Source organism: Sorex araneus, chromosome 2 (assembly GCF_027595985.1).
Source record: "Sorex araneus isolate mSorAra2 chromosome 2, mSorAra2.pri, whole genome shotgun sequence".
Taxonomy (NCBI): domain Eukaryota; kingdom Metazoa; phylum Chordata; class Mammalia; order Eulipotyphla; family Soricidae; genus Sorex; species Sorex araneus.
The window spans coordinates 287,427,301-287,453,986 of record NC_073303.1 but is presented as its reverse complement, the minus strand read 5'-3'; the positions used below and the strand labels follow the sequence as shown (position 1 = coordinate 287,453,986).

The 26,686-nt window shown below is 37.5% G+C and overlaps 1 protein-coding gene across 2 annotated transcripts in view; it reads left to right on the top strand.

Annotated features, from left to right (window-relative positions):
* IL1RAP (interleukin 1 receptor accessory protein) overlaps positions 1-26,686 on the top strand; it is a 156,358-nt gene that overhangs the window by 77,942 nt on the left and 51,730 nt on the right. For both annotated transcript variants that reach the window (XM_004603004.2, XM_055126563.1), the window contains exon 3: positions 22,121-22,406. In XM_004603004.2, coding sequence (XP_004603061.2) covers positions 22,121-22,406 — 286 coding nt within the window. The remainder of the gene's footprint in view (positions 1-22,120; positions 22,407-26,686) is intronic.

The window sequence follows — 26,686 nt, the reverse complement described above, 5'->3', positions numbered from 1 at the left end:
TGTCATTACATGTATAACTGAATTCCACAATGAGTTATCTAATATGTTATCTTTTCTTGTTTTGTTTTGGGGTCATACCTGGCAGTGCTCAGCTTACCGCTGGCTCTGCACTTATAAATCACTTTTGGCAGGACTCCAAGGACTGCATGGGGTTCCAGGAATTGAATTCAGGTCAGCTGTGTGCACTGCTCCCTGTACTATCTCTCTGAAACCCCCATTACCTTCTCTAGAATAAAAGTGTAGTGGAATAATACATATGTAACTACCTCTATGGTTAATGCATAGCAGTAGGTTTTACTCTTAATACATGTTTAGTAAATAGTGGATAGCAGGATGAAAATATAACAAATACTAAAATTGCAGTCAATAAACCAGCTAAAATAGTTTATATAGAAGGGCCTGGTATTTATCAGGGAGATCTAAGTATAGTCATTTTACTGTGTGTAACAGTTAATTCCTTTTTGTATAGAATTCCTCATTCCACCTTACTACATTCTTTAGAAAATTAAGCAAACTTTATGGTGGGCTCTGTGTTGGGAGAACTGGACCAAACACCTATCTTTAGCTGATAGTCTAACAGAGGGATTGTCTATCACCATAAGTGTCCTTTAACAGTTTGTTTGCTTGGTATGGAAGGCTGAGTTTAGGACCACGCTTAGTGGTCTTCAGGAATTATTCCTGGCTCTGAACTGAGTGATCACTCCAGGCAGGCCAATGGAGACCAGATGGACCATATGTGGTGCCGAGGATCAAAGCCTGGTTGATTGAATGCCAGACAAGCACATCACTCACTTCACTATCTCTCTGGCCCCACCATATGTAATGATTATGCAAAGATAAAGGCAGTTATTGTGGCAAGAGAGTGAAGAGAACTTGCTATTTAGGAATGATAGAAATGACTGTGACCTGAGAAAAGTGGGTGCTATTTAGAGGGTTGATGGCAAGCTAGGTCTTGAAGAATTCATGCAATTTTATTACGTGAAGATAGGTGGGAAGAGATTTCGCTGAATGAGTTTATAGCAGAATGGTTCACCTAATATTAATTGTTACAAATAAAGTCACATCTCCAATCAAGAGGTTGAAATTGCTTGAATTCAGTTTTACTCTACAGAACTTTTGATAACTTCAAATTCATTTTTATTTACTCTTACTTGCATGTAGTCAAATTCAATTTTTGGTTTCCGAAGTCTACTAATTTTGGAAAATGCATGTAGTTATGGATCAACCACTGAAATTGAGATGTAGAAAATTTTTATTACCCTCCTAAATTTCTCTCCTGTGAGTACTCTTCATTTGATCATCTCTCATCCCAATATTAAAGCTACTACCAAAATTATCTGCTTCCTGTTCCTATATACTTTTCAGCAAATCATACAGATGGAATTATGTGGGGTTGGGCCTTTTTCACTTAATGAAGCATATTTGGATACAGCTTCATTATTGCTGAGTAGTATTTCATTGTTAGACAACATTCTCTTTTTTTTTCTTTTTGGGTAACACCCGGCATTGCACAGGGGTTATTCCTGGCTCTGCACTCAGGAATTACTTTACTCCTGGCGGTACTCTAGGGACCATATGGGATGCTGGGATTCGAACCCGAGTCAAGGCAAACGCCCTACCCACTATGCTATCACTCCAGCCCCTGTTAGACAACATTATTAAAACAAAAAAATCATTCACTAATTAAAATTACTTGAATGGCTCTTCTAGTTTTGGCTATTATGATTTAGACTGATATAAAATATCTATGTGCTTTTGTCCTAAATGTTTAATTTTTCTTGAGTAAATAACTAGAAATAATATTGGTTGTATCGTGATTGTATGTTCAGCTTAATAGAGAAATATCATGCTTTTTTTCTAGAATGAATATACTCCTTTAGCATTCTCATTAGCAGCTGATGTTCCAGCCGCTGCATATCTTCACCCACACTTTATGTTCTCTACTTTAAAAATTGTAATCATGACATTTAATTGATCTGTATAAATGATATAATAAAATGTTTGTTTAATATCTATGGATTTTAAAATTAGATTATTAATTTTCTTAATAAAGTTTCAGGCAAATCGATGAGCAACAGGATGACAGTAACAGTGTATAAAAAGCTTCAGAATTGTTTATCTTGGGTATAATAAACACTTTATCAAATATATGAATTTAAAATATTTTCTTTTCAAGTATTACTTATCTTTTTAGCCTTCAGTTTTTTAAATTAGTTTCAAGTCCTATTGCCTAACCTGATCATAAATCTATCATGATTCTCCTCTCCATTCAACTTGTCTATAGTTTGTAGGCTCATTTCATACACAAGAGGGCCACAGAAACAAAAAACCAAAAAATGAAATAAAAAAAAACACTGACACTTGCTCTATTAAGAAGGACCTTTTAGGTAATTGTAGAGAGGATCGAAAATATCTATATATCTTTAACCCAAGAAATAGTATTTTAGTAACTTAAGGATATATAAATTATTTGCTGTACTGCAGAACATTGGCAGTCATTGACATTTACAGTTACCAGAATACATTGAAGACAGAATCTACAGTAGAAAAACCATAAAGGTTGTGAATAACTAGGTTCCAGAGACTGCGGTACAGTGGTTGTCCACCTACAGTGTTGCTAATGTAGCTTGTAGAATGGCAGTAGGCACCAAATTATGTTCTTTGCAACTTGATAAATGAATCTTTACTCCAACACTAGTAGAGCCATGTACTATCTCAGAAGACGTTAACTTCACTGTCTTGCCCCTCCTCCAACCTAGATTTCTCTAATTGCCTCCTCTGTCTTTCTTTGTGATGTCTACAAGTAGAAAGAAAGGCAAAAGATGATTGAATAAATTTCATTTCTTGGCACACATGGAATAGCAAATGTATAAACCTATTAGATGTCTTGAGGGCACAGATATATTGACCACTTTAGTCTTTATCTCTGCCATAGATACCATTATGTGTTATTTCATAGTGGCTCTCATTGTGGCCAGAATGAAGTGTGAGTTCCCAAGCCAAGGAGGCCCTAGTCCCCATTTTCCTACCCTGCTAAGTCACCACTCCTCCTGCACACATAATCCAGCTCCAGATGGCTCATGAAGTGCCTGTGTCTCAATCCCTATACTTATAAGTATGACCCTTACTTACAAAGTTTCATCAGCCTGGATTTCTCCCTTTGCATGTGTATTCCTCTGTCAGCATTTTTAATTGCTTTAAAATTCTTTTATAGCTTTGTTAAGCAACATGGTGACGATAGTGTTAATGTTCATGTAGCAAGGTACAAAGTTGCCAACCACCATCACAGTAGCCTGTATCCACAGATGCCTGTATTATTTTGTCATCTTTAAATATGATGCCATCTTTCTATGAAGACTTCATTACATTTCCCACTTCTTTCAGTGAGATTTAAGACTGTCTTCTTATAACATGCATTTGTAATTTTTAAAAAAATAGCCTTTACTTCATTTTGCTGTGAATTGTGGTTGTTTCTCTGTCAATTCTGTCTAGGTAGAGACATCTTTGGGAGACCCTGTCTCCCTTGGATCTTATCCCCTTATCAGTGCCTATTATAAGCTGTTACATGTCTAAATTCTCAGTGAGGGTTTATTGATGGAAGGACATGACATAACCCACGGCTCACCTTGCTTCCTGACCCAGACAGAAGAGGTGTCTGAGTAGCTGATAGTTGTGACTGGGGGTGACAGGGTGATTGGATGTGTTCTAAGTAAATGCAGTCTTGTTTCCCTATTGGCTATGATTATGCTCTCCTATCTGGGGTAGGAAATGGGTGATTTGATTTTGAGTAATAAGCAACCCGCTCTCTCTACCTTGAATGCCTTCCATTGTTCTGCTTAAGGTGATTTTCTACCAGCATGAAATGTTCTTCTTCCCAGACAGTTGATGGAGGAGCTGAGTCATGCCTGACTATACTTAATAAGAGAGAGGCAGCTAACGCCCGAGGGAACTTGCCTTAGAGGACAAGCTGACATTTCTGACTCCTCTGCTTTTTAAAAGTGGGTGTTGTGAGGGAAAGTTGATCGTGACAGTAGCTTTGGAACCCTTACAGGACAATATGATGCTAATCTAATTCAAAGACACATTACCTGCCCTGCTACCTCTGGTTGTGATGTAGCGTATGATGTAGGGAACCTCTAATCAAGGATTTTGTGACCCATTTTAAAGAGATTCACTGTTTTTTACATATCCTATTAACTAATTTATGCTGAGATTCCCTCCTACACACACACACACAAACACACACACACACACACACAAATAATTTTTCTCCCTGAAAAACTTGCTTGCTTTTGCATTTTGTAGAAGTCAGATTAGAATGCATTCAGAGTTAACACTGAATTTTATTTTTATTTACATTTTGTGTTTGAAGCAAGATAGTTTTTTTATTGAGTTTAATCTTCTTAGAAGACCCGAGGGGAAAGAAAGAGGAATGTATACATATGCAGGAATGAGCCCAGCCTTCTCAAGAGTGGAAACAAGCTGAAAGAGAAAGATTCCTGTTCAAAAGAGAACATGGCTTGAAAGACAACCCAACATGGATTTCCTTAACCAGTTATGTCATAGAGAATAAAGAGCCTGAACCAATATGGGATTTGTCATCTAATATTATCCATAAGGAAACTGATTCAAAGAAAAGAGAAGTTACTTGACTATAATCACCATTCAATTTTAGTTTCTGGAATAAGCCAGATCTGTATCCCAATCCTTCTTTCTTAAAAACTTGCTGTTATTGACATAAAGTGCAGCATATAATCGTTTTAAATATTTAATTTGAAAAAAGGAAACTTCAGCGCACATCGAATAGCATGAAACCAAGTGTGTTTAGGTGTTCTCTGTAGAGCGAGGCTAGAGACACAACTTTCAGAGAGGAGCCAGAAATAAAGCAAAGACGTTATTTTAGTTAGTCAAAGTGGTTGCATTTGTCCAACAAAATCTAGTTGACTGTGATTGCTATTAGACTTTAAACTCATAAACTTGAGATCTTAGATACTATAGGCTTTGGTTTGCTCAAGAAGACAACAAAAGATTTAAAGACCTGTCTAATGACCTCTGTGTTGAATTAATTTAGCACTGCAGAATTGTGTGATTATTCTTTAATTTATCTAAAGTTTATGTTCCTCATTTGTTAAATGGTGACAATAATAAAATCAACTGAAAGATTGGCCAAGGGAATTGAAAGAGACAATAAGTATAGAGCTCTTGGTATCTGGTATAAGAAAAATATTCACTATTAGGTGATGGTAATTTATATAATAACGGTAAACATAGTGATAGAGTTACAGCTAAAGAAAACACCCCTCTTTTCATCCTACATTGTTATTTCCCATAGAAAATATACTTCAGGTATATTTCAGGTGCTATATTTTGTGGTGATGAAGTTTAAAAAGAATTGATAGCTATCTGAAACTTTACTGGTATATTTAGAGAAAAAGCTCAATCGCTAGAGAATAAAATAACTTGGTGTGTAATATTTGTTAACACAGAGAGCCTATGTGAGTGGGGTATTTGGGAGAAGGAATTGCATATATGGTTTTCAAATTAGATATTTAAGGTTTGATAATGATGCCAGAGACCCTGAGAGGATCCTGGGAGAGGAAATTCTTTGTAGAATCTGAAAGCTTTGCTGTGTGATATCAGGATGACGATCCCAGCTCATACGCTGAGCCTCTCTTTTCAAACCCCAATTTGGGCAATGATGCTAACCTCTGTGATCCGGCAATATTGTGTGTCTGAAAATGACCTGGATATAGAAATCACTGTGGATTTTGTTAACAAATACTGTTTTTTTTTTCTTTTTGGTCACACCTAGCAATGCTCAAAGATTACTGATGACTCTGCACTCAGGAATCACTCCCGGTGGTGCTCTAGGGACCCTAAGGGATACTAAGGATTGCACCCCAGTTGGCCATGTGCAAGGCCAATGTCTGCCCTGCTGTACTATCGCTCCGATCCACAAGTGTGTGTTCGCAATTTCTTCATGAGGCAGGGAATCATACTATTGGGAGACTGGAACTATCCAGAAAGAAAATATCCTATATTGAGTGTTTAGCTTTAAGTTATACACCTGGGCACACACACACAAACACACACACACACACACACACACATACACACACCAGAATGTATACCTGGACAATCACAGTTATACCAAAAACCTTTTGAGAACCTTTAGTTCTTACATTTGCATGTCAAATACTCTACAACAGAACCACATTTCAAACCAATTACTTTCATTTTTAGCAGTAACAGAACATTGGTATATGGTACCTAATGGAGTGAATGAAATGGAAATTCATGTACCTTGTTCAAAAGAATTGCCATAGCAGGAATACAATAGAAAACATTTTATATGTAATTTCTTACGAGTGTTTCGTTTTGCTTGTAGGAAAAGTTCATTACTATGGTTTGCTACCTCTATTTTAAACAACTCTGATTTCTTTATTTACATAATTCAGAAAAGTTGGTCCCAAATTCCTGCATTTTCTCTAGTGATAATTATAAGGAAATATTCTCAACATTAAGTATGTAATGAGTCATGAAGATGCATATAAACGTGTCAGCATGAAAGTGGATTTTTTCCTAAACTGATGGATTCTTGAGAATTTTATGAAAGAATTGCATACAAAACTTAAAAGCATGCGAACTTAGAGTTTATCATACAGATCCAGTATTGTGCATCTGGGTCCCTCCCAATGTCCAGACCTCTCCTTTTTGCCCATAGACAGACAAGATCACTTGTTCTGTCTCTTGATGCCTGGCCCATTGTACGATGTCCTAAGTCCTATTCTTTGCCATCCACTCTGCATCCAGTACTGGCCTGGTCCCTGGTCTGCTCCCTACGCCGTTCTCTATCCAATGCACACTTTCCTAGTCTGAACTCTTGTCCCTGGGCCACTTGAGGATTTTACCCCACAAGTCATTGTTGGGCCAGCTTTCCTGAGCCTCAGTCAATGGTCACGTGTGCAAAATCTCTGTACTGGTTGCTGAACCTCTCTCAGACTGTACAACTTCAGTTGCCTGGCTGTGGTTCAGTCCGGGTGAGATCCCTGCTGTCCTGCTGTCTCTCTGTGCATAAGACTTCTGTCTGATTCTGCTCTCATCTTTCTGGCATAAGAACCCTACCTGATTCTACTATCTGACCAAATGTAGGTGACTATGTGAAGAAAGAAAAAGAGGAGAGAGAAAGAGAGACAGAGAGACAAGAGAGAGAAAGATAGAGAGAAACACGGAGACAGAGAGAAAGAGACATACAGAGAGAGAGAGAGAGAGAGAGAGAGAGAGAGAGAGAAAGAGAGAGAGAGAGAGAGAGAGAGCTTCGTTGGCCAAGGACTTTCTTTGATCTGTTGTCATCTCCACTGCAGCCATCTCATTATTTGGATACATTTTTGGTCTGTGAGATTAAAGTAACCAACTAAAGTAACCAGTTCACAGGCTACTCCACACACTTCACACTTCAGTATCAAGTCATACCAAGAGAGAAGCAAAACTAAGAATGATACATGCGTAGGATCAACTCTATTTCAGAACTTGACTTTATAGGCAGAAGTAATGGGTGATATAATTAACCACACAGAATTCAGACAATTTGATCCTTCCTCTGCTACTCTTTTCAAACAAGTCAGTTATCTCATATACTAGGTAAGTCATGGAATTGGATCATTTTTCATGCCAGTTCCCACAGAAGTATGCATAGTACTTTACTTAGAGGCATGGCGAATATTAGGTGACTTGAATATTCATAAATTCTGACCATTTTATCCTGGCATTTATCTTCCGCAGACCCTCCTCTTGCCCTTGAGAGTTTATCTTGTGTTTGTGTTTTGAATGAAGGAGCCCTAAAAACCCAGATACTCAGAACTTCTCCTTCATGAATTCTTCCTGCCACCCATCATCAGTCACTGCTAGGCATTTCCCCAGTCCCCGCGTCTCATGCTCCAGCGTTTGATGCTTGCACAAACAATTTTCTCTTGGAATCTTTTGTTTCTGTGTGTCACTAGTAGCCTTCAAGAAAAATATACATGCTTGACACATTATTAAAATTGAATGAAACTTCCCTGGCATTTCACAGGTAATACCTCCCTTCAGTTCAGTGGCAGGATTGCTGCCTTTGTCTCTTCCTTTGGCAGGTGATGAAGATCTCAAACGTTCTTTTCCTCTAGGCAATTTCCCAAGAATTTCTTGGGAGGTTGCTGGCAAAGCTTACAAGATACATTTTTTTTCCCTTTGACTTTATAGTTGTATTTAGAATATAACTATAAATCTCGAAGCAGGGAAATATATCTCCTAATTGAAAGTTGAAGATCTTTGATGTTCTTTCATTAATAACGCTTTCCGATCCTCCCACGGAGAAGTGAGTTGGGAGATGGAGGGTGTAGGGGTCTAACAAACATCTGGAGAACTTTTCATTTATTTTGCTTTTGAATGGGAAAGTGCTTGCTTGAGTTACTTTTGTTAATTAAGAAGTCAGTTTATGCTTAGCCTGCTTTCTATCATTTAATTTTCTGTGTTGTAATCTTCATTCTGAATTTTCTCTCCCTAGCTCTGGTAAGAATGCAATAAAACTGAAAAAAAAATAGTGACAGTGATTCACTTCCCTTGATAACATTGCACATCTTAATTTTCTTCTTTATAAAATCAACATTGTAATGGTAACTCACATTTATTAAGCTGCTGCTATGCACTGGAGACCATCTGGTATTTCCGTGTATAATCTTTTTTAATCTCTTTCAGCAGTTCTGAGATAGGTATTTTTTAATTGATTTTATGTTTTACGTCATGTACTTTTTGAGGAAACTGAGTTACAGAAGCCTTCTCTCCAGATACTACAGTTCCAAACATACAACTTGAAAAAACCATCTATTATCTTCATTACCTATAAGTGAAAATGCAGAGATAAATTGTGTAACTTTATCATGTAGAACATACAAAGTTATCTTGTAAGTCCCACTATTAACATTACTTATTCCAATATCCTTTCGTATTCTTTCTTTCTCATTGCACCCTCTGTTTTGCAAGGAGAGTATATTATTACATGCTACTGTTACATGTTCAATACCAACTAGGGTGTTTTTGAGCTGATATTGCCTGCACTTTTTTTGATATTAGAAAAGAGAGGAATATGAAAGTTATGATAGTACGGATTACCAAACAGCTTTCTGCTACATAGCACCTCATTTAATCTGTAGACCAGACTTCTCTGAAACACAGGAAAACTAAATTTATTTATATATGGAAGAAATTGGCAAAGTGAGGATATGACCTTGCCTTGATACTAAGACTCCAGAGACATTTTTATACATGACATAAAGGAAGCAGTTTTAGTATATGAGACTTTGGTTCCTCCCCTACTTCTATTAAATATTGTTGACTCACATCGCAGTTATGTCTTTTGTCCTCTCTTAGCTATATTTACCCTATCTGGAATCTATAATTATGAATAAAATACCTTTAGTTCCAGCACATAAAAGATTTTTCTTTCATGGAAATTTGAAGGCATTCTCTATTCACCCTGCCCCCTACATTTTGTTTGTAACCTATCACTCTTATCAGACCCTGAAGAAACACCATGTAATAATCAAAATAAAGAGAACGAATAGCTTGATTATTATATGAGAATAGTGATTGGACCTTTACATCTTAATCATGGATCAGAAAACATCGGCTGGAAGAGGGGAGTGCTCAGAACCACCAGCTAATGACGGCTTAGAGACTAAGCCACAGCACTGTGCCACCCTTGACAGAAGTCTGTTTATTTATTGTCGTAACATCCCTGCAAAGAAAATCATTCCCTTCAGCTGCATGAAGATGCTCATTACAGTAATTTTTTTTAAAGAAAATAACAGTGTTATGGTGCAAAGGCAACACACCAGCATCCATTCTTTAGCTTGCTAACCCCTGCTGCCACTTTAATGAGGGCTGCACTGCCTTTTCTAGGTGGCTATTAGATGATGCTATTCCACATTCCTCCTATTATGCACAGCAGTGGGAAACATGACTATCGGGCCCTTCTTGGATGATCACCCATGATGATGAAAAGGTCCCTTTGTCCACAAGCTGCTTGTGAAAGGGCTTATTGGAGACTAAGAAAGAGGCATGGAGACTGAACGTTGCCTCTGTACCTGAGAACTGGAAGTGTTTCGACCAAGTCTAGGGCTTTTCAAAGTGGTGCCTGTGCTCATGGATACGCATAGCAGATGTTGAATGGGAGCCTCACTGGTCAAAGTGTGTCTAGGGTGCTGGCCCTATAACAATGACTAGATTCCAAAGTGCCCCAAAATTAGACTCCTTGACAATTTGACTTCTGGCTTTAAGTAAACTGTGGCATTTCTCATTTAACTGTAAACTTCAGGGTCTTGGTTGTTTCTCTCCAGGTTTCAGTTTCTTTCCCATCTCACCATTGTCCTTCTTTGTTTTCACATTTTGTGTGTCAGTAACTTTCTCCGCATTTTTTAAAGAGCCAGATCTACCACTTCTAATTGATACAGTAGCATTTTTAGGATAATATAAAGGTAAATGTTCATGGCTGCAGGGGGACAGACATTATGGAGAATAAAGTGTGTTCTAAAAAATATAAATCCTTGCAAAACTAAAACCTTTGTGAATTTGGAATTGTTTCTTTATGTGGTAAACCCTATCATTTGCTTGTTTTCCCCCCTACTTTTTCAAGTTACTCCATCAAGAAAATATTCAAAAACACATTCTCTGCTTTATTATTATTGTTGTTGGGAAAAAGGTATATCTAATTTGATCCAGGAATGCCATCTGCCCAGTTACTAGCACAATAGTGTTGAACAGTACAAACAACTTGAGGATGTGTGGTAAATGTTCACAGCATTTTTAACTGTTCCGCCTCCACCCTTAACTTCTCTTTCTTTCCTTTTGATAATTTACTTGACAAGTGCCAAGTTTCAGAGACATTTTCTAAGCCTTTGTTATAGTAACTCTTCTCTGAATATGGAGTATTTGGTTTAATAATATGTTTCCATTTAAGTCATTCTTTAGGAAATATAGTTTATAGACTTTTTCTTTTCTTTTTTTTTGTTTTCTTTTTTGATCACACCCAGAGATGCACAGAGGTCACTCCTGCCTCATGCACTCAGGAATTACTCCTGGCAGTACTCAGGGGACCATATGGGATGCTGTGAATCGAACCTAGGTCAGCCGCATGCAACACAAATGCCCTCTCAACTGTGGTATTGCTCCAGCCCCTATAGTTTTTTTTTTCTTTTTGAAAACTGGAAATTTTGTTAGAGGACATTGCTTTTATAAAAATATCCAGAGGTGATATATGCTTTCTTTTTATTTTAGGGCAAATGGTAATAAATTTGTTAATGTAATTATTAATCAAAGAAACATATGTTTATGAAGTCCACAAAGCGTCAGAAACATTTTAAAAGTTGTGCTTAATTAAGCAGGTTAAATAGGATATTGTTAAGAGTTAGGGTGCTTAGCTATTGTGAATAAGGAGAATCAAAATAGCATGGATTCAGACCAACACTTTTCTGGTGTTACTGTGCATAAGAATTAATGTGGAGAATAAACTGCAGATTCTGAGTCAGTCTAGATAGGGCCTGCATGTCTGCAGTTCTGACATATTCACTGGGAATATTGACAAGAAGGTTGTGGTCAAGTTTCAACTAGTCAGGCTATTTAAAGTGTATATCAGATAGTAACAAACCTTTGACCTTGGATTACAAAAAATGAGATGCAGTGATGGGAGTAAGGGAGAAGGAGGAGGATCTGAAATAACGTAAGGACAATGGTGGAAGGTCTTCAACACTTTGGTGATGGTTAAAGAGCAGGTGCACATCATTGCTTAAACATTAATATTACTCAAACTTTGTTTTCTGAAGTATAATGAAATATTTAAAACCTACAAGAAACTTAGAAATTGAAGATCAGGCTTGGTAAGGAAACTCTTTATGTTATTCAAGGTTCTATTTCTTTTTACTTTTGTATTCTAGCACCTCGAAGATGTGGCCTTCGTTGTGTAATTCATGCTGTAACCCCAGCCATCACTCATCCGTGGCACAGTGCAAAACATGTGGTGGTTTCAGGAATATTGGAAACATATAAATATACCACAAATTAAACATGGACATGTAGAAATGGCAGTGATGGTTTCTGCGCTCTATCTTATCATGACTTCAAAGATATTCTAGTGCCCACTTATTTGACTACATCCAAAAGAGAGGAATACTGGGAAGAATATACCTTATTCTGGCTAGCTATCTAAACAATAAAACTCTTTGTACTATAGAGAATTATGTGGGGGATTAAATAGGCTAAGGTGCTTCTAGTCTCTGCCATATATCTAGAGAAAGGAAATAATTTTCCAAAAGTCATAGAAAATAGTAGTCCAGAGATAAATTAGAACTACTCCATGCATAGAACTGCATCATTTTTATTATAGTTTACATTGTAGACGCATTCAGTTTTTTACATTGTAAGCTTTATTTTTTGAGGATATAAAATAATTGTTCCTAATGCTTGAGGAATATACCCTAAATATTCTCTTTAAAATAAATAATATGTAATTTGGTCCAAAAAGTAAGATTATAATTCCCCTTTGACTCATTGATTTCACTTCTTAGATTCTAGTTCCAAACAGAAAATGACAAAACAAAACATCAATTCAGAAAGATAGAGCCGTACCTATTTTTCACCATTGTATTTAGTACAATGACTGAGATATGAAAGTAACCCAAATATCCAGAAAATATAATGGATAAAGAAACTGCGGCTGGGGGCCAGAGCAATAGCACAGCAGGTTGGGCGTTTCCCTTGCACGAGGCTGACCTAGGTTCGGTTCCCAGCACCCCATATGGTTCCCTGAGCACCTCCAGGGGTAATTCCTGAGTGCAAAGCCAGGAGTAGCCCCTGTGCATTGTTGCCAGGCGTGACCCAAAAAGCAAAAAAAAAAAAAAAAAAGAAAGAAACTGTGGCTTATGTAATGGAATACTATGCAGGTCTAAGAAAAGCTGAAATGTAGTTAGTTCTCAGTTATATGGATTGAACTGGTGTTACTGTGTTAAGCAAAGTGAAAAAAAGGATACATATGCTCCTATGTGGTGTAGAAAGAGACTTGAGAAGGAAATAGGGAGTATCAAACAATGACAAACTCTTGGCCTGGATTACAGAACTCAGATTTTCAAGCAGTAAGCAGTTCAGGGAGAGTGGAGAGGAATGAAGAGAGAGACTAATGAGGAGATCAGTGACTTGCCCGTACTTAAGTTAGTTATTTATTATTTTAGTGTTACTTATCATCCTAATTGATTTTCCCTTGGATTATTTTGAATGACAAACCCAATTTAGATTTTTCTTGAGGATTTATCCATATCACAAGAAAAATAAAATTAAATCAAAATGCTATAAGAATGAATGTAAAATCAGTCCTTCTGTTAGACTTAGCTTTTGCTCTTAGTCTTAGATCATTGAAGAACGACGGGTCGACAGTGCTATAGTGCAGTGCTATTTTTTGGCTCTGAGTAACACCCAGATTATTCTTGGCCCTGTGCTTAAGGATCACATCTGGTGGTGATGAGGGACCATTTGAGGGTTAGGGGTTCAAAACCGCAAGGTAGACCTATTTGCTGTATTGATTGTTCAGGTCTGGTGGTTAACTTCTTGACAGTTTCCACTCACATTTATTATCCTGAAACTATTAAAATATACTGCTTCTTTATGTAATATGTACTGTTCCAGGGCTTTTAATTCTTATGCAATAACATAAACTAGGCATGTTACATATGCAAAATATGAATCAAGCAGGAAGAATGTTTTTCCAGTTAATGGCACGTAATTACAACAAATCAGTATAGGTAGAAAGTTATCCTATTCTGCTTTCCAATACTTAAATCTCTCCCTCTCTGTCTTCCTGTGCCTGAACTTCTTGAATTTCTGCCTTTTTTTTCAATCCCTTTAGAGCAGCACCAGCTCAGTGTCTTACTCGCAGCAGGTTCTCAGTAAATATTTAATAAATACAAATATCTAAACAGCGTTCCTATGAGAAATATCTTGTTTTGAACCTGTGAGGGTCGATTCTGGACAAGCATCTTAGATCTATCTATGTGCAGGCAGCTTTTATTTGTGCTACCACTCAGGCAAAAGTAAGTCAATTAATCTCTCTGTCTCCATTTCCTGGCATGTAATGTGGGAATGGGCATGAAAGCCCAAGAGGGTGTTGTGAGATTAATTAGTTAAAATGTATACCCTGCTATATAAATGCTAATTGCTGTCAGGAGCGTGGGCTGGATTTTCCAGTGACTTGGCTTTTCCAGGCTTTGAACATTTCCATTAGTCCTCTGTATGACTGAGCCCGAGTCTTTAAGGAAACCTTTGGCTGGGAAAAAGCGATGACATTGTGTTTTCCCCATGTTGAGGATCCAATTTTGAGGGGACTGCCACTGTGGAGTAAACTGGATAAGAAGGGACATTTTAAACAAAAAAGTAATTTGCTGTGCTAGTAATTTGCTAAATTCCCTTTGCTGCTATTAGAGACAAATCTATTTGCATAACAGCCTTTCCCCCAGTCTTTTCTTAGTCTGGTGCCTGCAGTGAATCATATAATTAATTTGGTATTACATGACACTCAGCCTGTTGCCATAGATTTTATTTTTATTTGCTCATTGAACAGTTTAGGAAACTCGGATAATATACCCTCAGGTGGTGGATGGAGAAACTTAAAACTATGACAGAAATGAATTTAAATGCACTGGTACCTCCAAGAAAATATTTCATATTGGGTCATTCTTTGCTAATGTTTATGAATACTAATATGTGTTTTGTAAGTGCATTGTAAAGGAGCCTGTTGCACTTTAAAGGATTTTCATTTGGTCCATGAAATTATTCTGTTAAAGACATATTGCATGTGTAATGGTTTTGCTTTATTGTATTTAATTTAATTGGATAATTATAGTTTATAGAATCAGCCAAAATTTTTTGTGATTGAACCTGTATTTAAATTTCATTGTGCAGAATCACTAACAAAGGACATTTATAAAAAGTATAAAAAGTGTCTGCTCTTAATGTATTATGTTATAGAAGGAAAACTTTCTCTTCCATATTAATCCATATCATAGCTTCTTAAACGATATGTCAGGACCCCACATTGGGTCATTTAGTTGAATGTGAAGGTTCCAGAAATCTTAAAACTTTGTGTTAATGCAAATTTCTTTATGATCGATTATCAGTAGGTTCGTTTGCATACTTATTTCATATATCAGTATAATCAAGGTTCTATACAATTTTCTTAGGGAAGCGAAGGAAGCTTACAAAGTCTTAGTAACAGGCAGTACTAGTTATTAAATAAAAAACATTCTTAAATTTCAGTGGCTAACAAATAAATTTTTTTTTCTCCAAAATTGAGCTTCTCACATATGTAACATCTTTGTGAGAAACTCTTCTTTATAGTTAGCACCTAGACAACTTCCATTTTGTTATGGAAGATTTACAAAACTTTTCACGACTATTAGAAAGGAATTTCTGATTCTATGGTACCCTCTCTGGCAAAGGTCCACTGGTCAGAACTCTATAATCCCAACCCAGTTTCGAAGGGTACATAGGTTTTGTATAATGTGAGAAGAGAAAATAGGTTTAATGAGCAGTTAGTCTTTTTTTTTTTTTTTGGTTTTTGGGTCACACCGGGAGATGCACAGGGGTTACTCCTGGCTCTTCACTCAGGAATTACCCCTGGCGGTGCTCAGGGGACCATATGGGATTGCTGGGATTAGAACCGTGGTCGGCTGCGTGCAAGGCAAACGCCCTACCCGCTGTGCTATCGCTCTAGCCCCGCAGTTAGTCAATTTCTGTCACTCTTTCTCCTAGTAATTTCTAAGTATCCATACATCCTTCTAAATTTTTCTCTTTGAAAATCTCTGTGGTTATGTTATCATATCTGCTATCTCTTCTTTATAATCAGCATCCCCCTGCTTTATAAAGAATATCGGTTGTATATCATGTTTTCTAATAAGCAATGTCCACAACTATTAATTCCTTTCTCCTTCCCTCACTTCCTCCCTCCCTCCCTTTCTTCTTTTTCTAATTATGTTAATTATCTCAAAGTGAGTATTGCATGTAAAATTAAACGTCACTGAGTAACTGATTTATCATTGTTTTATGATAAAATTTTGAAATTTCAGTGTAGCACTTAAGGGTGTGTGTGTGTTTGTGTGTCTGTGTGTGTGCACGCACATGCATGCATGCACCCATGCTTTAGCTTTCCATCACTAAACAACCACCAAAGTCCCATTACACTATCAAAATTATTTTCACTATTTTTCCCATTGCCTTCTGGTAAACATTAGATTTTTCATAGAGTCTGAGGGTTTTGTGTGAGACTGCAAGTTTGTTTACTTTATTAATATTATCAGTTTGTCTATTTTGGTTATTTATATTCTATATGTGAGTGAAATTTATTCACAGTGTAATTCATTCAATTCCACTCCTTTTGGAAATCCCACTAAAACTCAGACGATTGCTTTAAGACTCAACCTGAAAAATAGCAAGAATAAGAGAAAAAACAGTAGCAGTATGAAAATGGACAAATAATACCCAATTATCCAATTTACAAAAACCCAATTCAAATCAGATTAGCACAGTAAAGTCAGAAACCAAACTGCAGATGGCAATGAAAAAAATGCTGAAAATACCAGAAGAATGATTGGCACCAAGCTAAATTTGCCATCAGTCATGTTCACACAGTGGTTTGGGATGCCTTCCTTCCTCAGGTGCCTTTGCTTTCCAGTTTTGGTGCCTGCAGGTTATTCTCTCCACTGTCTTCTTTGCTAGTCAGTATTCCTCGCTCAGGCTGCTTTCCCATAGTACAGGTTTGGTGGCTTAAACAACATGATTTTCTTATAGTTCAGGAGACCAGAAGTTCAAAATAAAGATAGCTGCGAATTCATACCTGAAGAAGAGTTTTGCTTGCTTTACGGAGGGTTACCTCCTCCCCTCCCCCCATGTTATCACATGGTAGAGAGACACTGACAGATAAGAGGCAGTGTGCCACTAACACCATCTCATTTAACCACACAGGCTCTTCCGATCATGACCTTATTGTTCCTAGAGGTTCATGACAAAAGCAAACCTCCAATGGAGGCAATCCAAACATACAGAATTTAGCACTTGGTTTGAACTCTAGTGGGGTCTGGGTTCCAGGGGTGGGGGTGCGGGGATGGCAGAGAAGAGTCTTTTAGCCTCTAGGTTTGGGGTTAACACACATTAGTTTTGCCACATTATTAGCCAATGTAACTGGCAAGGGCAGGTTAAATTGAAGAAATGAGAAAATTGACTCTAGTTTCATTTGGAAGGCTAAGTGGCATCAAGGTGCAGGGGGTCAATATTCTCAGGCAGGCGATGAGAATTACATGCTTTTTAAGCTCTCATTTGTCAGAACAGTCATTAAATTACTATGTTGTTGGTAAAATAAAGAAGGTGTGGAGCGTAAAGAATGATTGACTTTTAAAGCAAGTTAAATAGTTTTATTTAGAGAAATATAAGGAGAGAAAAAAGAGATACCTAAAGATACCTCTTCATAAGTGAACACAGGCGTCGTCGCCAGAGTGGAAAAACAAAAGCAGAGAATGGCTTTTTGGAGAAGGCTATCTACAGTTTTTCCAATTTTGTTCACCTGTGGTTCTCTGCATAACAAAAAAGTTAAACTGGGTGTTGTCAGAAGGAAAGCTTTGGACACTGGGTGATCCTTTAGATTCTCCTATAGCTTCTCCTTTGTCAAGGTGTGGCCTAGATTTCTGCATCTGCAAAGAGCCCAGTATTTGCATCTCAAAGAGATGTTTTCCTCTTTCCTTTGGGCTTGCTCAGGGCTGGGAAATAAAAGTTTATTATTTTCAGAAAACTCAATACCAGAACCTCCCAGTAAGAATCTTCCTTCAGACTGCTTCATGAGCTGAGGGGAGAAGACAGATGGAGTAGAGAAGGGATCACTAAGAAAATGATGGCTGGAGGAACCAGTTGGGATGGGAGATGCATGCCGAAAGTAGATAATGGGCCAAACATGATGACTTCTCAGTGTCAGTTTTGCAAGCCAGAATGCCCAAAAGTAGAGAGAGAGTATGGGGAATATTGTCTGCCATGGAGGCAGGAGGAGGGTGGGAAAGGGGGAGGTATACCCGGGATATAGGTGGTGGAGAATGTGCACTGGTGGAGGGATGGGTGTTTGATCATTGTGAGATTGTAACCCAAACATGAAAGCTTGTAACTATCTCACGGTGATTCAATAAAATTAAAAAAAAAAATTTTTTAAAAGAATCTTCTTCCTTCTCCTCCTCTTCCTCCTCTGCTTCTTCCTCCTCATCTTCCTCCTAACAAAAGGCATGAACATGTAAAAGAGTGAAATTTTTTGCTTGGTATTAATACGGCCCAGGCTGTTGAGTTTGGCAGTGTCATTCTGAAAAAAGCAATCAGATATATTAGACAACAACGTAAAAAGATATAATTAGTCTCTGGAGGAAGAATAATAAAAGATTTTCCACTTTCTCTTATCCAGGGAGGCAAGAAAATACCGGACATAGGATAAGCTTTTGTTCCTTTCTTTTGTGTTCTGGTGTATTTGTTGTAAAAGAACTTGTTAGCTCCTGTCTCTGTTGGCCTCCTACAAAGACATCTTTAGATAAAAAGCCTCATTAGTTAGCTTTAGGAAGGGAAGGGTGAAGTCTTGTTTTTCTTTAGAGGAAGTTTTAAGTCCTTTTTGGGTTCATAGCAATAGTCGGATTTGTTTTCTGTTGGACTCTGATCGCTGGGTGACATAGATGGAGCTGATTTTATCCTGGAAAAATAGAACCCAACTAGAAATTCCATTAAGTTTTACAGCAGTGGGGTGCTTAAGAGAACTTGTTAAAGTCCCTTCCATTTAGGTGTTAGTTGATCAATAGAAATTCAATCTTTTAGTAAGTCCCAACTACTAGACAGAATTTTGGTTGAACAAATTCGGTATTTGAGTGAGATGTAATAGTATTTCAATATTCTTGAATCGATTGATCTCACTAGAACTAAATTTATTTTGTTCTTGATGATGGACAAATTCCTTAGTACTTAACATACACATTTAAAAAATTAAATAAAAAAATAAAATAAAAAATTAAATAATGGCTACCTCCTTTAAATCTTTTAAGTAGTCCATCCAGATGAGAGCAAAGATATTATTTCCAGTACAATTTTACATTTAATATTTACTTGTGAAGTTAAATATAGTTTATTTAATTTATGAAGAGATTATCATAAAAATGTATTCTAGAAGAAAGGGCTTTTTTTCCAATTAGAAAATTATGTATTGTACAAAACAGTAAATGTGAGAAAAATATTAAAAAGCACAAACACCATCAGGGTGGGGAGGTAGGTCAAAGAGATAGAGTGCTTTCTTCCATCCTTAGACCTTGGGTTTTGTCACCAGCCCCATGATTTTTCTAGCGCCACCAGGTGTCGACATGCTGATCCTACTACCACAACTAAGCAACAGTAAAGCACCAAACCATGGATTCCATGCTGCAGTTACCATATATGGCTAGAAGTGGTCCTGGAATCCTTAGTTCTATTCAGGATCCCCTAAAAAAACAGAATGAAGAATAATAACAGCAATGAAAACTGTCAAATATAAAAGCGAATTTCATCCAAGTGAAATCATGTATGGAGAAGAAGGCAGAAATAATATAATTTCAAAAAGAACAAGGGAATGTATAGAATTGCCAATGGTTACAAGGAAATTTTCTTGGCACTAGGGGCTCATCCCAAGCAATGTTCTCTGGGGCCCCAGGCCCCACCCTGGCACACTTGGTCAACCAGGTTGGATCATTCAAATCTTGGGTCCAGTGATGTTTTGCTGCCCAGTCTTGGTGCTCCTAGGCATTTGCAGGAGCATATGTGGTGTTGCTCATGGAGGCATGCAGTACATGTGCCCAAACTCAGGTTGTAAACTAGGCATGACAAGAATACAGAACTTTTGAACTGTCTCTCAGTCCAGATTTCTTGTTTTTAGGATGATAATGACATACAATCAATCATTATTTCATTGTAGTTGGCTGATATAATTATGAGTGGTATAGTAATTATAGAAATGTATTTTTCTTACAGTGTGACATTAAGTATATCCTTTCTAATTGTTATATTTGGCATTACATTTTTTTTTCTTTTATTGAATCACTGTGAGATAGTGTTTCAAAGCTGTTCATGAACAAAAAGGTTACAGTCATACAGACTTCCAACACCCATCCCTCCACCAGTGTACGTTTCCCAACACCAGTGTCCCCAGGTTCCCTCTCATTACTCCCCTCCAACCTGCCTCTATGGCAGATGCTTTTCTTCTCTCTCTCTCTCTCTCTCTCTCTCTCTCTCTCACACACACACACACACACACAAACACACACCTCATCCGTGCAGCCCCCCCCCCCTTTAGGCTATTGTGGTTTGCAGAACAGATACTGAAAGGTTATCATGTATATCCCTTTATATACTTTTAATGCTCAGTTCTTGTCCAACATGATCATTTTCAGCTTTATTGTCATACTGTTCCTTTCTTTATCTTACCTACCCTCTGCCCCCCAAACACTTGTGTTGATTCCAACCAGTGACAAGTTGATATGTAAAACTTATCTGGCATAAGGTTTATATATGTTTTATATAAGTCTCATATAAGTTTTACATAATTCATCACAGTGCTGTAAGTGTAAAATATATTGTATACTTAATAGCACTATAGCACTGTTGTCCCATTGTTCATTCATTTGCTCGGGTGGGCACCAGTAATGTTTCCATTGTAATACTTGTTGTTACTGTTTTTTGGCATATCGAATACGCCACAGGTAGCTTGCCAGGCTCTGCTGTGTGGGCAGGATACTCTCAGTAGCTTGCTAGTCTCTTCTAGAGGGACGGAGGAATCGAACCCGGGTCGGCCACATGCAAGGCAAATGCCCTACCTGCTGTGCTATTGCTCCATTGTTTTCTGTATGAAATACTCAGTCGGACAGTACTGGACTGAATATTTCATACAGAAAACAATGCAAATATGAAATAGTTTAATGTTTGCAGAATGTTTGGATGTGCCTAGCTTTGTAACATTGACATTTTATATTATTTCTTTACTTTTTTTTTTCTTTTCGGGTCACACCCGGCGATGCATAGGGTTACTCCTGGCTCATGCACTCAGGAATTAGTCCTGGCAATACTTGGGGGACCATATAGGATGCTGGGAATTGAACCCGGGTCAGCTGTGTGCAAGGCAAATGCCCTACCTTCTGTGCTATAGATCCAGCCCCCCTTTTTTTTTAACATGGCAAGGAGGCACATTAAATTGTATATGAAGCTGTGAATTATGACTGTTGGGGAGTGCAATTCTAGCCCCAAATCAGAACACTAGATATTTTAGACTGTCATATTTTCAGTTGCAGTTTCCTCCTCAATAACTCCTCTGTCGCTAAAAGAGTGAAGGAGTTAGTAGCTATTTTTCAGGTGAGACACATCTCACCTCACACCTTATAAGATTAACAGTATTAAGCTATCAAATCAAATGCTCATTATCCAAGATAGAGTGAGAGAACTGATGAAAGGAAAGCCATTTATTCACATCAGACATGTCTATTATAATGCACAATTATTATATCTGTAACAATAGGTCTCATTTTTCTGACCCTGAAAGAGCCTCCAGTCATTGGGAAAGACTAAGGAGAGGCTGCTAAAATCTCAGGGCTGGCCTGCCACAGAGGCAGGGTGGGGTGGGGGGTAGGATTGGGTGGTGGGAGGGATACTGGGATCATTGGTGGTGGAGAATGGGCACTGGTGGAGGGATGGATTCTCGAGCATTGTATGACTGAAACACAAGCACGAAAATATGTAAATCTGAAACTGTACCCTCATGGTGATTCACTAATTAAAAAAAAAAAATCTCAGGGCTGGGAGGAACAGAGATGTTAGTGGTGCCCACTCTAGTAAATCGAGAAACAATGGGATGACAGTGACAGTGAAACAGTTAGAGAGACTGTTGCAGTTCTCAAAACAAGGGCTGCTGGGGGGCAGGGTGAGAATGGGTATTGGGAGAAAAGGTGTATTCTATGGAGATCTTAACCTCAGAGAGATTTAACTGCCTTTAATTTCTTGTTGATTGTTCCAGAGCGCTGTGATGATTGGGGACTAGATACCATGAGGCAGATCCAGGTGTTTGAAGATGAGCCAGCTCGAATCAAGTGCCCACTCTTTGAGCACTTCTTGAAATATAACTATACCACTGCCCATTCTGCTGGTCTTACTCTGATCTGGTACTGGACAAGGCAAGACCGGGACCTGGAGGAGCCAATTAACTTCCGTCTCCCTGAGAACCGCATTAGTAAGGAGAAAGATGTCCTCTGGTTCCGGCCCACCCTCCTCAATGACACAGGCAACTATACCTGCATGTTAAGGTACCCTGCCTCCGGGTAGTGACTTTCTCTTTTTCCCTTATGTCCTAACACTTAAGAGATGCTGTGTGTTCTCTGACACTAAAGAGAGGAAGGAAGTATTTAGAAAGAGTGAAACTTCACCTCATGGTAATGCTAAGATTGACTGTGAGAAATGGGCAGAGAAAATGGTTGTGTTCTTTGAAAATGTCCTCCATAAGTGGTTTCTTTGCAAACCTTGCACATTTCAAGGTTGTCTCTTGTGAAGTCTAATTCATTTGTCTCATTTTTCTTGCCCCCTAAACCTTTGCCCACCTAAAGGCATCTGTTACTCTAAACAATGAATGGGCACAAATTCAATCAATTTGTAGCTTTTATTCTTGGAATCGCTTGGAAATACCTGGTATAAGTTAAATTATCTAAATACATTGATAGAAAAAAGTATTTTGGGAGGCATCAAATTTGTTGAGGGCAATTTTTGAACAAACTTTCCTAAGAAAATATCTGATATAAGATAAAAAAAAATTCATATATGTTGATAGAAAAAATATTTTGGGAGGCATCAAATTTGTTGAGAGTAACTTTTGACAAACTTTCCTAAGAAAATTCTCCTATGACCATTTGTTTGTTGCAAACATCAAAGGCAACAGAACCAGAAAATTGATCTACAGAATTGAGCTTTCTGTGGCGGGCTTGGGGCGAGGCAATCGGAAAGGGTTAAATGGGGGCATTCTGGTGAAGGGAACGGTGATGAGATGCTATGTGTGTGAAACATAGACATTAAAAGTATTGACAATCACAATGGTGGAATTAAAGAAAAGAAAATAATAGAAAAGCCCCAGTGAAGCAAATGGATACCAAATCCATGAAAATCTAAGAGTATAACCCTAAAGTCCACACTATTATTGCAAAATGTCTTTCAAATCCATTTTGTTCCTGGAAGTTTATATAGGTTTGCATTTTCTTCCACAGTGTACTACCTCATTTTCTCTTGCTACAAATTGGTTTTTGGAGATGCCATTTCCCAAACTCTCCTTTTAGCTTCTAGGTTTTACTTTGTCTTTTGAACTTCCATCGAGGTTAGGGATTTTTTTTTTTCTTGTGCATTGTTACTTTTTTTATTCTTTTGTTTTTGTTTTGTGCATTTACTCTGTGGTACTCAGGACTTGCTCCTGGCTTTGTGCTCAGGAATCACTCCTGGCAGGTTCAGGGAACCACACATGGTCCTGGAGACTAAATCCACATTGGTGCATGCAAGGAAAGTGTCCTACCCACTGTGCTATTGCTCCATAGTTTTCTATTGCTTATATTAATTGACTTGCAGCGCCACAATAAAGAAACATCTCAAACTGGGCAGCTTAAACAACAGAAATTTGTTCTTTTGCTATTCTGGAGGCTAGAATAGAAGATCAAGGTGTAGGTAGGATTGTATTTCTTTATGTCTTCTTGACTGGTGGAAGCCCAACTACAATGATTTTACATTGTCTACCCACTGTGTCTTCTGGGTTCCACTTTCCAGTTCTCATAAGAAGTTCAGTCATAATAAATTCATACACACATCTATGACTTATTTTTAATTTTATTACCTCTTTAAGTAGATCTTTTTTTTTTCCTTTTTTGGTCACACCTGGCAAGGGGTTATTTCTGGCTTTGCACTCAGGAATTACTCCTGGTGGTGCTCGGAGGACCATATGGGATGCTGGGAATCGAATCCAGGTCGGCTGCGTGCAAGGCAAGCACCATACCCACTGTACTATCACTCCAGCCCCTCTTTAAGTAGATCTAACTTCAAATGCAATTATAGTCTAACACAAGGGGAATTCACTTTATGAATTTGGAGGGCTGCACTATTCAATGCATAAATATAAGCTAAGTAGTACTCATGAAACAGCATAGAATAACAAGAGAATAGGTAACTTCAGACCATTTTTTTATAAATCCCTGGTCTTTTATGAATGCTAAGTATTCTCTTATGGTGACTGTGCTTTAATATTTTTAGACTTTGTGATGATTAAGTTGAAAAGGACATTTTTTAATCACGAAAAAAGCATTTTGATCATTAAAACTCTGGGATTCCTTTTTATCCTCTAAAAATCACTCTGAAGGTTTCTTCAGATACTTGTATTTTATTGGAATGAACTCTAGCCCTATGTGGACTAACAGTCACCTGACTTACTCTTGTTCTTATTATTTATGTCTTCCTATGGCTTTGTAGGACAGACTACATCGTTGTGTAGTGGAAACAGCATTGAATGAAAAGACAGAAAAATGAGGCCTCCATTCTAGCTCTGTTAGTTCTTTGCCGATAACCTTAAGTAAGTTCTATCCATAACTAAGAATTTTGATAGCTTCACAACAGCAAAAGTGGTCTACATAGTCTTTTGAGTTTCTTATCATCCTTGACAATTGTTAATCCATATAGATTTTTTACTTGTATATCTATCAAATTTGGTCAAGGGTCATTAGTATTTTTGTATTATCTTGTTCTCTTCTATGCATGTTAGTATCTTGATTTCTTTTCCCCTCCTTGGAAACCCACAACTTATGTAGAGCACTTACTTATATGTTTCTAACTATATTTGACTTTACGGAAATAATTTTTATGATTAAAGTTTGAGTGTAACTTTCGTGACTGAACAATTTCTAACTTCAGATCACTTGTTTACTTGTTTTTTCTTATGTCTCAGAAGAAAACCTAGAAATAATTGTGTTATGAATAGCATAGAAGCACTGCATATATAAAACAATAGAAATAGTTTTACTTTAGAAAATAAAATATGATTTATTTGAATTTTTAAATAAAATATTATTTGCTTGTTTTATAATTTTACTTATAATTTTAATTATAAAGTATTATTTTTGATTCCCTCCCTCTCCCCCACTTCCTTTAGTTTTTGTGATTGTTGAGATAATGATTATGTTCTTATTTTTGTTCTCCGTGGTCTGTGGTGCTCTCACATTCTGCCATGGAGTTCACCAAGGACTGCACTTCTTTAGTTGTGGTTGTTGTGCTCACCAGGTCACTGTGGTGAATAAAATATTTTTTAAGAGAAAAAAATAGAATTTATCAAGTAAGCTTATCTAAAACTTCTTATGTCTTTAGATCATTTCTAAGTGGAGAATGATTTTTGAATCATTTGAAATCGTATGATTTGATAACTATCAGCCAAAATTTTAACGTTTTACTAAATTGCATTCTTTTCCTTTTAAAAACTTCTTCTGGGGGCTGGAGCGTTAGAACAGCGGGTAGGGCGTTTGCCTTGCATGAGGCTGACCCAGGTTCGATTCCCAGCATCCCATATGATCCCCCGAGCACCCTCAGGACTAATTTCTGAGTGCAAAGCCAGGAGTAACCCCTGAGCATCATGGGGTGTGACCCAAGAAAGCAAAAAAAAAAAAAAAAATAAAAACTTTTTTTTCCTTGTTGTTGTTGTTGGTTGTTGCTGTTGCAAACATGGCATACCCAGTGTCACTCAGAGCTTGCTCCTCTCTCTGGCTCTGAAATTCTGGAGGATCTCAGTGTGTCAGATTTCCGGGAACCAAGCAAGGGTTGGCCTCAAAAAAGGCCGTTATCCAATCTGTTGTATTTCACCGTAGCCCCTTGACTGAATTCTTGCTTCACTATCTTTCTTAGGATGATGTTTGCGTGGGACCAGTAAATTCAGTCTCACTACTGTTAATCATTATTTTTTCTTAATCATCAAGTAAATTTTCTTGAAGAGCAATTTGTTTTCTTTAATTCCACCTATGAAATATGCTTCTATTTGGAAAAACTTGTGTGATTTGTAAGTAGAGACCATTTCTACCACCTTCACTTACCACCTTCCTCACATTGTCATCCATCATCCCTTACACCTCCTCTCTCTGTCCTGAGACGGGATATATGCCCCCACATCTTCCACTATGGTTAGCTTTGTTCATAATCATTGAATATCTAATATACGTTTGACTCCTGAACTATAAATCACTGAAGAATGACCTGTGCACGAACATCTACTTAAAATATCAGTTATTTTTATAATTTATATCCCATTTGTTGTCTTCCAGTGGATTTTATATGCATCAAATTAATTTAATAAATTTTGATTTAGTACCTGCTGGAAGTTCAGGTATTGTGCTAGATGCAAATAATAAAAGAAAATATACATAGTCATGTTCTAAATGAAGTGTAAAAAAATGAATCAAGGAATTCTTTAAGATGTTTAGAGAATAATAAACCTGATTTAGATATATAGTGGGTAGAGAATAATGTAAAATATCTCTGTGTGAAAGGTGGGATGATGAGAGAGACCAAACAAGCTGTA